The sequence below is a fragment of the Drosophila persimilis genome, unplaced genomic scaffold (assembly GCF_003286085.1).
Source record: "Drosophila persimilis strain 14011-0111.01,24,50 unplaced genomic scaffold, DperRS2 tig00000002-arrow-pilon, whole genome shotgun sequence".
Lineage (NCBI taxonomy): Eukaryota > Metazoa > Arthropoda > Insecta > Diptera > Drosophilidae > Drosophila > Drosophila persimilis.
The window spans coordinates 1,438,646-1,451,059 of NW_020825289.1; the positions used below are offsets into that span (position 1 = coordinate 1,438,646).

At 36.7% G+C, this 12,414-nt stretch overlaps 1 protein-coding gene across 1 annotated transcript in view; it reads left to right on the forward strand.

Annotated features, from left to right (window-relative positions):
- LOC6603520 (UDP-N-acetylglucosamine--peptide N-acetylglucosaminyltransferase 110 kDa subunit) overlaps window positions 1-10,921 on the forward strand; it is a 28,803-nt gene extending 17,882 nt beyond the window's left edge. The window contains exons 4-10 of the mRNA XM_026985022.1: window positions 1,246-1,429; window positions 1,485-1,553; window positions 1,625-1,821; window positions 7,641-7,836; window positions 7,923-9,651; window positions 9,734-9,914; window positions 10,367-10,921. Of these exons, the coding sequence (XP_026840823.1) occupies window positions 1,246-1,429; window positions 1,485-1,553; window positions 1,625-1,821; window positions 7,641-7,836; window positions 7,923-9,651; window positions 9,734-9,914; window positions 10,367-10,634 (2,824 nt within the window). The 3' untranslated portion in view covers window positions 10,635-10,921. The remainder of the gene's footprint in view (window positions 1-1,245; window positions 1,430-1,484; window positions 1,554-1,624; window positions 1,822-7,640; window positions 7,837-7,922; window positions 9,652-9,733; window positions 9,915-10,366) is intronic.
- Window positions 10,922-12,414: the final 1,493 nt, after the last annotated feature.

The following is a 12,414-nucleotide window of genomic DNA, read 5'->3' on the forward strand; positions in this document are numbered from 1 at the left end:
TTAGTAGGTGCTGGCAAGGTATCATGCGCCACTCCGACTTCATGCGCTCCCAAAGACTAACCCAATCCCTTTGGTGCAAACTCGTACTTTTCCAATGTTTTTTAAACAGAGCCCATCGATTTTCAATGGGATTTAGATCTGGGCTATTGAGCAGTCCACTGGATTAAGTGAAAACTCGAATTATTGGGACGATTTTTCACGAATTTAGCCGTGTGCGTCGGGCTACCGTCTTGCTGGATAGTGATCTCAGATATGGGGAAGACACATTTGTCTATAAAATTTGACAAAATGGGTTCCTAAATATCAAGATAATGTTCTTTCTTCATTATTCCATAGATTTTAACAAATTTCTTATTAAAAATTTGTTTATTAAAAAAAAAATTAAACAAAGCTTAATCTCTTGCAAACAAATCATCGAAGGAGGAGCCCATGTTGGCGGCACTTTAAGCTTGTACAAAGGTGGGGAGGAAATGCTTCTAAAGTTATATCATTGCTCAATTCAGATGAAGAGGTCGTGGCAAAAACAATAAAATGTGCTAGCAGTGATCCCAAACTTCCTATTAAATTCAGTCCTGAGGAAGCTTTGGCGATTAATGTAGAAAAAAAAATCACGAAAAATTCATACGAGCTAGTAAAAACGAAAACTAAATTTCACAACGCAAATATTTTTCCAAGCAACGATTTATTGAGAAACGCAAAAGTAAAGTGCTCTAACCCGAAAGTTTTCACTTAAAAATACGATGGAAGATTTAATGCATAAAGACTTTTTAGTTTCCAAAATTTTAGATTAAATAAATTTAAAATTACATAAGTTACACTGGCAAACTATGTTTGGAATGGTATTTTAAATTCTTTAAATATTTTGAAGGATCGGAACTATCGATATTCGATATAGTTGACCGATTCTACTGAAATTTTGTACAGTCATCCGGCTATTAACAATCATGTTAAACTAAAAATTTCATTAAGATATATCTTAAATTACGCTTGTTACTAATTTAATGTCACTAGATTGGCCGTTTCGCCCACTGTGCAATGGTCCAAACTCAACGTAACATGGACTTACTTAGTTTAAAGAGCAGTGCCTTTGGCTGGACTCACAACATTCTCACTCGTTTTAGTTCTAGATTGATATGATTCTTCAAAACATAAACATATCGAAAATTCGATTATTAATGTTTAGATTTTGAACTGTATTCAAAAATTGGTTTTATAAATATCTAAACATATTTGAATTTGTTTTAGTAACTTAGGAAACGTTTACAAGGAACGAGGGCAACTGCAGGAAGCTTTAGATAACTATCGCCGAGCCGTACGTCTTAAGCCTGACTTTATAGACGGATACATTAATTTAGCTGCTGCATTAGTGGCTGCTCGAGATATGGAATCTGCAGTACAAGCGTATATAACAGCATTACAATATAACCCAGCAAGTTTTTACTGATATTATTTATTATTTTTAACTCTAACAGAATTTTTTGTAGGAATTGTATTGTGTGCGCAGTGATCTGGGAAATCTTCTCAAGGCTCTTGGTCGCTTGGAAGAAGCTAAAGTATGTATTAACATCAAATCTAATTATGTGTAATATGTATATGTAATTTGTAATGTATTATTTCATGATAGGCTTGCTACTTAAAGGCAATTGAAACCTGCCCTGGATTCGCAGTTGCATGGAGTAATTTGGGCTGTGTTTTTAATGCACAAGGAGAGATTTGGTTAGCTATACATCACTTTGAAAAGGCGGTAACACTCGATCCAAACTTTTTAGACGCATATATAAATTTGGGAAACGTTCTTAAGGAGGCCAGGATATTTGATAGGTTAGTATGCTCTTGATAATAGTAAATAGTCATAGGATAAGAATTTTTAATTAGTGTATTGGTATGTACAACCAAACTAAACTGCGATAAAAAAAACAGAATACATATAGCTATTTTGTACACCCTAGTATTTTTAGTGAGTTTTTTTTACTAACATTCCCACCCAAGTGAATACAAGAAGGTTAGGAACATTCTACTAAAACGTGCAAAGATCATTAGAATTGACTAACGCAATACGATCCATAAAACTCCCCGCTTGTAAATTCTAAAAAAAATGGAATTTCAATTAAAGAGCTTTAATGACAACGCTGACACATGCACCATTTCATTTAATTTTGTATACCCGATACTCAAAATGAGTATTGGGTATATTAGATTTGTGGTGAAAACGGTGTCTAACGTCCAGAAGGAATCGTTTCCGACCCTATAAAGTATATATATTCTTGATCAGCATCAACAGCCGAGTCGATTCGCCATGTCTGTCTGTCCGTCCGTCCGTCTGTCCGTCCCCTTCAGCGCCTAGTGCTCAAAGACTATAAGAGCTAGAGCAACGATGTTTTGGATCCAGACCTCTGTGATATGTCACTGCTACAAAAATATTTCAAAACTTTGCCCCGCCCACTTCCGCCCCCACAAAGGACGAACATCTGTGGCATCCACAATTTTAAAGATATGAGAAAACCAAAAAAGGAAAAATAATAGAGAATGACCGTATCTATGAGATTGCTGAATCTAGATCAGATCGGATAATTTGTAAAGTCATTATAGCCATTTTTATATAACTTGCAGTGGCTACACATGTTCTACGACATGTTCAGACACGTTTTCTGTCTCTCCCGCACGCACAAATTGTCGCTCAATGTAGCCATACTGACTATTTATCGGGTATAAATGTAGAGTTGCGGTCTCCGCAGCAACTCAAAACGTTCCCCCTCGTTTATATTTTAAATCGAGAAAAAAAACTTTACGACACTAGGAAAAGATACATTAAAAATAGACATAAGACGACCGGAGATGTAAGATACTTAAGTAATTTGAAAAAAAAAAATAATCACAATCTGATTAAACCGTGAACAAAAATAACCAATCATTAGTGTTATTGAATGTGAAGCACCTGTATCCAAAGTCAATCATTCGATTCCATTCATTACCCCTGTGATAGTGAGATTTTCAAATCTCGAGTCCATGGTTTTCTCCGGGGAATCTGGTACCGTTTTGTCGATAGCTACATTTCCTTGCAAAGGTTATACTGAGTTTTCCACTGTACAGCACATTTGTGCGCTTAAACCCATTATTCTTTTTCGTTTCCACAAATTACCACGACCTCGAGAATTGTTTTTTTTTTAGACACGTTTATCTGTTCGTCAACTTCTTTGGAGAGGCAACCAACTGGCATTTTAATTCGAAATTGAGAAACCGGCTCTTAATCAATCTCGCGGAAAAACAACTAACTTAAAATAAGCAGTCAATTAACTTAGCTGATTTTTGTTTTGTTACCTAGGGGTGGCAGAAAGTTGACTTATGGTTACGTTTTAGTTTCGTTTGTTAAATTGTTCAAATATTTCAACCATATTCTCGTTATCGTTCACACGATAACAACAAAAGCAAGCATTTAATAAAACCAAATAATGAATGAATGAAAATAATTAAATATACATATAACGCTTACAAAAATACTTCAAACTAATTTTATAATTAGATCAACCATTTTAATAATTTTCTTGATTTATAAAATCTTTTTGGAAACATTCACGTATTAGCTATTCAACTCAATAAATGAACTTTGAGAAATTTTAAAAAGCAATTCTCCATTATTGAGTTTACTCAACCATCCATAGGTAACTCATGTCAGCGCGCTGACACGTATAGAAGAGTGTTGGAGATTGAAAAACTTTGTGTTTCTTTTTTAACTAGGGTATTCCCCAATATGTTTAATACAAAAATAATACACATCAATGCCTACAAATTTTGTAAAGTGGATTTGTAATCACAGTGCATTGAAACACTTCAATGATTTGTGGCTTCAGCTATTGCTGTATTTTCGGTGACATTTATTAGGAAATGGGTACGTTTGTGACGTGTAAGTATACATTTATATGCAATGTGACGACTATTATCAACTCCTAATCAACTCGAAATTATTTTGAGTGGCAGTATGCATGCATCTATATGAATTCATACGAGTCGATATAGCCAATCTGTCTGTCTGTCCGTCCCGATGAGATGTCAAAGACTATAAGAGCTAGAAACTAAATTTTTTAACCAATCTCCTGTGATATCCCACTGTTACAAGTGTATTTCCAAATTTCGGCATACAAAATTTTCAAGATACGAGAAAACTAAAAACGCAGCATTATAGAGAATAACCATATCTACCAGATTGACGTGGTAGTCCCAGTGGTACCAGTGACTACGCAACCCCAGCCAAGCGCTTACTCATTCTCTCACTCTCAATGCGCAGTGTGCGCCATCTATCGGAGAGGAGCCATATTGCCTGACTACCGGACATAAAGTAGAACCGCAGTCTTTGCCGCGTCTCACAACGTTTCCCCTTGCATTGCTGCATTGACACCAATGCAACCTAAATATACAAATGAATACCTTTTAATAATGCAGCTTAGCATAAAATACAGCAGCATAAAAAGATTATTCTCACTGGAATTGTGCCTACAATGGAATCCGTTACTGAGAGAGAACTCATTTTTCAGGTCGATTCTGCACCTTGAAATTGGGAGCGCTCTGTAAATGCTTATTTGATTTTTTTTACCCGATACTCAAAATGAGTATTGGTAAATTAGATTTGTGGTAAATTAGATGTGTGTAACGTCCAGAAGGAATCGTTTCCGACCCCATAGAGTATATACTTGATCAGCATCAATAGCCGAGTCGATTGAGCCCTGTATGTCTGTCCGTCCGGCCGTCTGTCCGTCACTATCAGCGCCTAGTGCTCAAAGACTATAAGAGCTAGAGCAACGATGTTTTGGATCCAGACTTCTGTGATATGTCACTGTTACAAGTGTATTTCAAAACTTCGCCCCGCCCCGCCTTCGAGTAAAAACGCAGAATATATTGCCTTTCGCAAAAAGTGAGTTCCTAGATCTCAAAGACTATAAGAGCTAGAGCAACCAAATTTGGTATCCACACTCCTGTGATATCGAACCTTGACAAGTATATTTCAAAATTTCAGCCCACCCCTTTCCGCCCCCGCAAAGGACGAAAATCTTTGGCATCCACAGATCGCAAAGACTATTAGAGCTGGAGTAACCAAATTTTGAATCCATACTCCTGTTCGATCTGTTATAGCCAAAAGTAACAAATCAATTTGCAGTGGCTATGCAGCGCCCGACGTCAGAAGCTCATAAGCCACCCTAATATACTGGCGAGGCGTCTTGCGAGATCCAGATAACGGCGTAAGCTGGCCAGAATACACCCAGTCGACCTGTCCAATAGGGCGATCTAAGAGGACCTCTGAATCTAGACAGATAATTGAACCAAATAATCATCATCCAAAATCTTTGATCTTGATGACACGCATTTTTTTATTTCTGTTTTTTTTTAAATCATCGTAATATGACTGTTGTATAAGTTCCTCTAACAGTAACAGCAAACAACATAATTTGTATCAGTGATATTATTTTATAATTAAAAATACAAAACACAATCCTAATTATAAAAAAAGTTGGTTTGTTATATTTTGACACATTACTGTATACAAAAAAATTATAAAACTTACAAAAAAAAAAAAATATTCACCAAAAAAATTTTTAAAAAATACGGAAAATATATGAAATGTCAAATTATTTTTTCCATGGCTATAACTAAGATATAAAAACAAATTAATACGTACATTTGTTTGAAATTAATTTAGCGATAACAAAAATTAACAATTAGACGAATAAGATAACATTGCATAAACCGCCGACTAAAAAAGTCACAAATGCATGAAATTTCAGAATGCGGATTTTTTTTGGTCGCTGGGTGCACTTATAAACTTTAGACCGCCTAATTTTTATACCCGATACTCAAAATGAGTATTGGGGTATATTAGATTTGTGGTAAAAGTGGATGTGTGTAACGTCCAGAAGGAATCGTTTCCGACCCCATAAAGTATATATATTCTTGATCAGCATCAATAGCCGAGTCGATTGAGCCATGTCTGTCTGTCCGTCTGTCCGTCCGTCCGTCTGTCCGTCCGTCCCCTTCAGCGCCTAATGCTCAAAGACTATAAGAGCTAGAGCAACGATGTTTTGGATCCAGACTTCTGTGATATGTCACTGCTACAAAAATATTTCAAAACTTTGCCCCGCCCACTTCGGCCGGCCGAAAATCTGTGGCATCCACAATTTTAAAGATACGAGAAAACAAAAAACGCAGAATCGTAGAGAATGACCATATCTTTTAGACTGCAGAATCTGAATTGGATCGTATTACTATTATAGCCAGCATCTAGAAAACAATTTCATTTTTTCTCGCCCTGTCTCTCTCTAACACACAGGTAGCATAGGCGGCTTTGCTTAGAGTAAAACATTAGCGCCTAGATCTCAGAGACTATAAAAGCTAGAGCAACCAAATTTGGTATCCACACTCCTAATATATCAGACCGAGACGAGTTTGTTTCAAAATTTCGCCACACCCCCTTCCGCCCCCGCAAAGGATGCAAATCTGGGGATATTCACAAATCTCAAAGACTATTAACGCTAGAGTAACCAAATTTGGAATCCGCACTTCTCTTAGATCTCACTATAAAACGTGTATCTCAAAATTTCGCCCCACCCCCTTCCGCCCACACAAAGGACGAAAATCTGTTGCATCCACAATATTGCAGATTCGAGAAAACTAAAAACGCAGAATCATAGATAACGACCATATCTATCAGATTGCTGAATCTGGATCAGATCAGATAATTTTTGTAGCCAAAAGGAACAAATCAATTTGCAGTGGCTACGCAGCGCCCGACGTCACGCTCAAACTGATTTTCTGTCTCTCTCGCACGCACTCTTTGTCGTGTCGTTTAATATTAGCGGCGCTGCCGGAGGAGAGCCATACTGACTTAGTATCGGGTATAACTGTAGAGTTGCGGTGTCCGCAGCAACTCACAACGTTCCCCCTCGTTTTTTCTGGGTCTGTGTTCTCTATTTATTGCTCCCTTTAAACTATATATACTCGTTGTATGTATGTGGGCAACAAACATTTAATTTCTACATATCTCCAACTATATAAAAAAGATTGGTTGAAAATAACACTTAATATCTAAAACCCATCTATGTAAGAGCTGACGTGCCATATTCTCAGTTCCATGTCGTATATATTAATGTGAAGATTTTTTGGTATACTCATGCATACAAACACATACATATATATCCATATACACAAATATATGCACGTTTGCGTTTATTTACGTCATTGAAGGTGATGAGTATGTGTACACATGCTCGGTTGAAGAGCACACAAAAAGCAAAGTAAAAAATCCACCAAAAAAACCCGAATCCTAATTTGTAAATTTATGTATTTACACGAAATACTTAATATTAAATGTGCTTGAAAACCAAATTGTATATCCTAGTTCATAAAACATAAGGATAATGGATTGTCAGTGCGTTGTTATTTATACAATAGTCCCAATAACCTGCCAAAATCAAAGCAAGAACAAGAAGTACTTAAACCCAAAAAAAAAATGTTTCCGTACAATTTTTTTACAATTGCTGTTTTTTTGGAGACGGTAAATATTATATAATTTTCACTCTCAATTTTTTAAATTTTAATTCTAAATATACTGTAGAGAATTGTATACTGAACATACATATCGATAATTATTTCAGAGCTGTAGCTGCTTATTTGCGTGCTTTAAACCTATCGCCGAATAATGCTGTAGTCCATGGAAATTTGGCATGTGTTTATTATGAACAAGGCCTTATTGATTTGGCCATCGACACGTATAGGCGCGCAATAGAATTGCAGCCAAATTTCCCCGATGCATATTGTAATCTTGCAAACGCTCTCAAAGAGAAAGGACAGGTATATTCCGTATATATTTTGATTTTTTCGTTAAATTATTTATTTTGATTCAATTACTTTGTATATTTATATTTTCTGTACTTTAGGTCAAAGAAGCTGAAGATTGCTATAACACTGCCCTAAGATTATGCTCAAATCATGCAGATTCTCTAAACAATTTGGCGAACATAAAACGAGAACAAGGATTTATTGAAGAGGCTACACGCCTTTACCTGAAAGCGTTGGAAGTTTTTCCAGATTTTGCTGCTGCCCATTCAAACCTAGCATCTGTTTTGCAACAACAAGGGAAACTAAAGGAAGCATTAATGCATTACAAAGAGGCTATTCGAATCCAGCCCACTTTTGCTGATGCATATTCAAATATGGGAAACACACTTAAGGAATTACAAGACGTTAGTGGGGCACTGCAATGCTACACTCGAGCCATTCAAATTAACCCGGCCTTTGCTGATGCCCACAGTAATTTGGCGAGCATCCATAAAGATTCAGGAAATATTCCAGAAGCAATTCAATCCTACCGTACAGCCCTTAAATTAAAACCCGACTTTCCCGATGCATATTGTAATTTGGCACATTGCTTGCAGATTGTTTGTGACTGGACTGACTATGACGTACGAATGAAAAAGTTAGTTAGCATCGTTGCTGAACAGCTCGAAAAGAACCGATTACCATCTGTACATCCACACCATTCTATGCTTTACCCCTTGACGCATGAGTTTCGGAAAGCCATTGCAGCACGGCACGCTAATTTGTGTTTGGAAAAAGTTCACGTACTGCATAAACAACAGTATAATTTTGTAAGAAATTTGCCAATCAATGGAAGGTTACGTATTGGCTACTTAAGTTCTGATTTTGGAAATCATCCCACCTCTCATCTAATGCAGTCTGTACCAGGACTACATGATCGTTCAAAAGTCGAAATTTTCTGCTATGCCCTAAGCTCTGATGATGGAACAACTTTTCGTTACAAAATAAGCCGTGAAGCTGAGCACTTTGTCGATCTTTCACAAATTCCTTGCAATGGAAAAGCAGCTGATAAAATATATAATGATGGAATACATATTTTGGTAAATATGAATGGTTACACAAAAGGAGCAAGAAACGAAATATTTGCCCTTCGACCTGCTCCAATTCAAGTTATGTGGTTAGGGTATCCAGGCACTAGTGGTGCCAGTTTCATGGATTATATTATTACTGATGCTATAACTAGCCCACTGGATTTGGCGTACCAATACAGTGAAAAGTTGTCATATATGCCTTTTACATATTTTATTGGCGATCATAAGCAAATGTTCCCTCATTTAAAGGAACGTATTATTGTGTGTGACAAACAACAATCTTCTGTTGCAGATAACGTTGCTGTTATTAATGCAACTGACTTATCGCCTCTGGTGGAAAATACAGGTGTAAAAGTGATAAAAGAAGTAGTTAATGCGCAAAAGCCCGTCGAAATAACGCATAAGGTCGCTGAACTGCCAAGTTCCACCCAAATAGTATCCATGATTGCTTCTGGGCAAGTTCAAACATCTCTAAATGGTGTGGTTGTTCAAAACGGCTTAGCGACTACACAAACAAACAATAAAGCCGCAACCGGAGAAGAAGTGCCGCAAAATATTGTTATAACAACACGTCGGCAGTATATGTTACCCGATGACGCTATTGTTTACTGCAATTTTAACCAACTTTATAAAATAGACCCACAAACGCTTGAGTCTTGGGTAGAAATTTTAAAAAATGTGCCTAAATCGGTTTTATGGCTATTAAGGTTTCCTGCAGTTGGCGAACAAAATATAAAAAAAACTGTCAGTGACTTAGGTAAGCTTTCTGTTTTATACCTACATACATATGTTCATGTTTAGAAATGTCACTGACCAATTTTAACTATACAAAATTTCAGGAATATCTCCTGATAGAGTAATTTTTTCAAATGTAGCTGCTAAAGAAGAACATGTACGGCGAGGGCAATTAGCTGACATATGTCTCGACACTCCATTATGTAATGGTCATACTACATCAATGGATGTATTGTGGACAGGAACTCCGGTTGTCACTTTACCAGGAGAAACACTAGCTTCAAGGTGAGTCTATTGTCGGTACTAAAGTAAATAAATATAAATAAATCTATTTTGAAAATGTTTTTAAGTTCAATATTGTCTAAAATATAGTGTAACAGAAAGTTGGTGTCAGATTTGTAGTCTTTGGTGGAAAATTTAAGAATCAGTAACCCTCAAGGTTATGCCCATAATTTTTCGGTATTGAAGAGTGGATGCTGAAGACATTCATTCGAAAATAAATAAATTCAATAATAATCAGGGACCGTAATCATTTTAAGTTATAGTATAATAAAAATGCCTTGGTTGATTTTAGCGTTTTTCTTCAATTATAATCGATGATTATAATCATAATCGTAATTATCAACAATTTATAAATCATGGCGGCAATGTAGAGATTGTACAAAACATTTAAACATTAAACATGCAACATTACGTTCCGATTTGTTAAAATAAAATTTTTGTTTATATAATTGCAGAGTGGCTGCCTCTCAACTGGTAACACTTGGATGTCCCGAGTTAATAGCACGTACTAGGGACGAATATCAAGATATTGCTATTCGTCTAGGAACACAAAGAGAATATTTAAAAGCTCAACGGGCAAAAGTATGGAAAGCACGCGTTGATAGTCCATTATTTGATTGCACGCAGTATGCCAAAGGCTTAGAACAATTGTTTTCTCGAATGTGGGAAAAATTTGCGAACAGTGAACTTCCTGATCACATCTCGGCAGTGGAAGAAAAGTGAAATCCATCCTGTCAACTTGAAATTTGACAAGAATTTTCATGCATGCTTCGGAACATCAATTTTGTGCGGCATATATGTTACATGTATACCTAATTTTTCTGTATAAGAAAAGAAAGTAAAGTTTAACTATTTACATACTTATTTTTGGTCCATTAAACCGGCTCTTATATAAAATTTTATCCTTTAAGCTTAAGACGTTACTTTGTATTAGAAATAAATATAGTCCTACGGGATACAACTAGACTTGTGCGGTAAATAAAAAAAGTGCTTGCGATTAATAAAACTAACGTTCATGCAAAAAAAAGTTTTTTATACGTTACGGTTAGGATTGAGGGAGAGAGATCAGAAATGCGATAAAATGTTCGACTATAGGTATATCACCGGCGAAGACACCAACGCCAACACCAGTACGCTAACTAAGGCTACAGCCCACTTGGGAAGCATGTTTACTCGTTCGTTGTAAATTGGTACAGCAACATACAGAATTACAGAATACAGAACTGTAAAATTTGAGTTTGCAAAGTGGTTATGCCATGAGTTCACTATAACTAGGAAATAATACGTTATATCCCTGACAAACTTGATAAATGTCGACATCGCCAGTTGAAGCCTCAATGGTTCTGCATTAGGGATGCGCACCGTTTGGGTGTTTACTGGTAATTATTTATTGAATTGGTTAAAAATTATCCTATAACTTCTAATTATTAGTTAGTAGCTAGTTGTTAAGAATTAATGCCAATAAAAAAATAATTTCTTAATATAGAATCATACCATACAACAAAATTGTTTGAAAATTTCAAAGTTGAAGAAACACTAAAACTGGTATAAAACTTCAATTTTGGTTCGTTATATCTCCAGGTATACCCATATATATATATATCTTTAGGTTTATCGACACGAATCAAAAATCCTGTGAAACGTCGTCCATTTCGTTTGTCGGGTCAAGCAGCTTAAATATTTTAAATTATTGCCAGTGGTGCGGCCCAAAGGAAATGCATTTTGGTGTTGTCGTTTCCAATGCCCCCACTACAAAGATCATTTGCTACCGCATATGCGCATGCAGCGGAATTCTTTCGTCTCCTTATGTCGCAATCTCTCGGACTCGGCTTAACAGCATCCCCGAGCAGCTCTAACGCTCTCGGGCTATCATACGCGCTCGCTCGCGTCTAAGCTTGCTGGATAGGGCCCGGCAGATTGGCCCGTCAGCCCTTGCATGGGCAGTCTTGAGCTAATCGTCGCAGCTATTAGATTAACATCCTCGCATCAATCGTTCGCCCAATCATCCCCATATGTACATACGCGATAAGTTGGTTTACATATGCAAATAAATTGTGAATTATAAACAGCCTCTCGACTTTCATTAACTTCAAATTGCAACAGTTATTAAAAACGCTTAATAGCTTAACATTTGGTGACCCCGACGTGGTGCAATCACAAACTAATATAGCATTCAAAGATCTAAACTATTTGCCATCTCAACCAGTGTCATCGACCACATAAGTTATCTATTCATATATACACCGGCCTCCTGCATATTCGGTAGTGCACGTAGCTGTTGGCTTGCGCTTCTCTTTTCGGTCATCTTCCCGCAAGAAACGTTTCTTACACCGGTCGCCTTTGTATATACAGTTCGTACATAGCTGTTCGCTTGCTGGGCTCGGTTCTTGTCGTCTATTGCTCGTGTTACTCTTTGCGATCATCTTCCCGCTAGTGACGTTGGTCTTTCTGCTAACGCTGCCGCTATGTTTATTTCATGCATTATCCTAGCGCTACAAGTTTA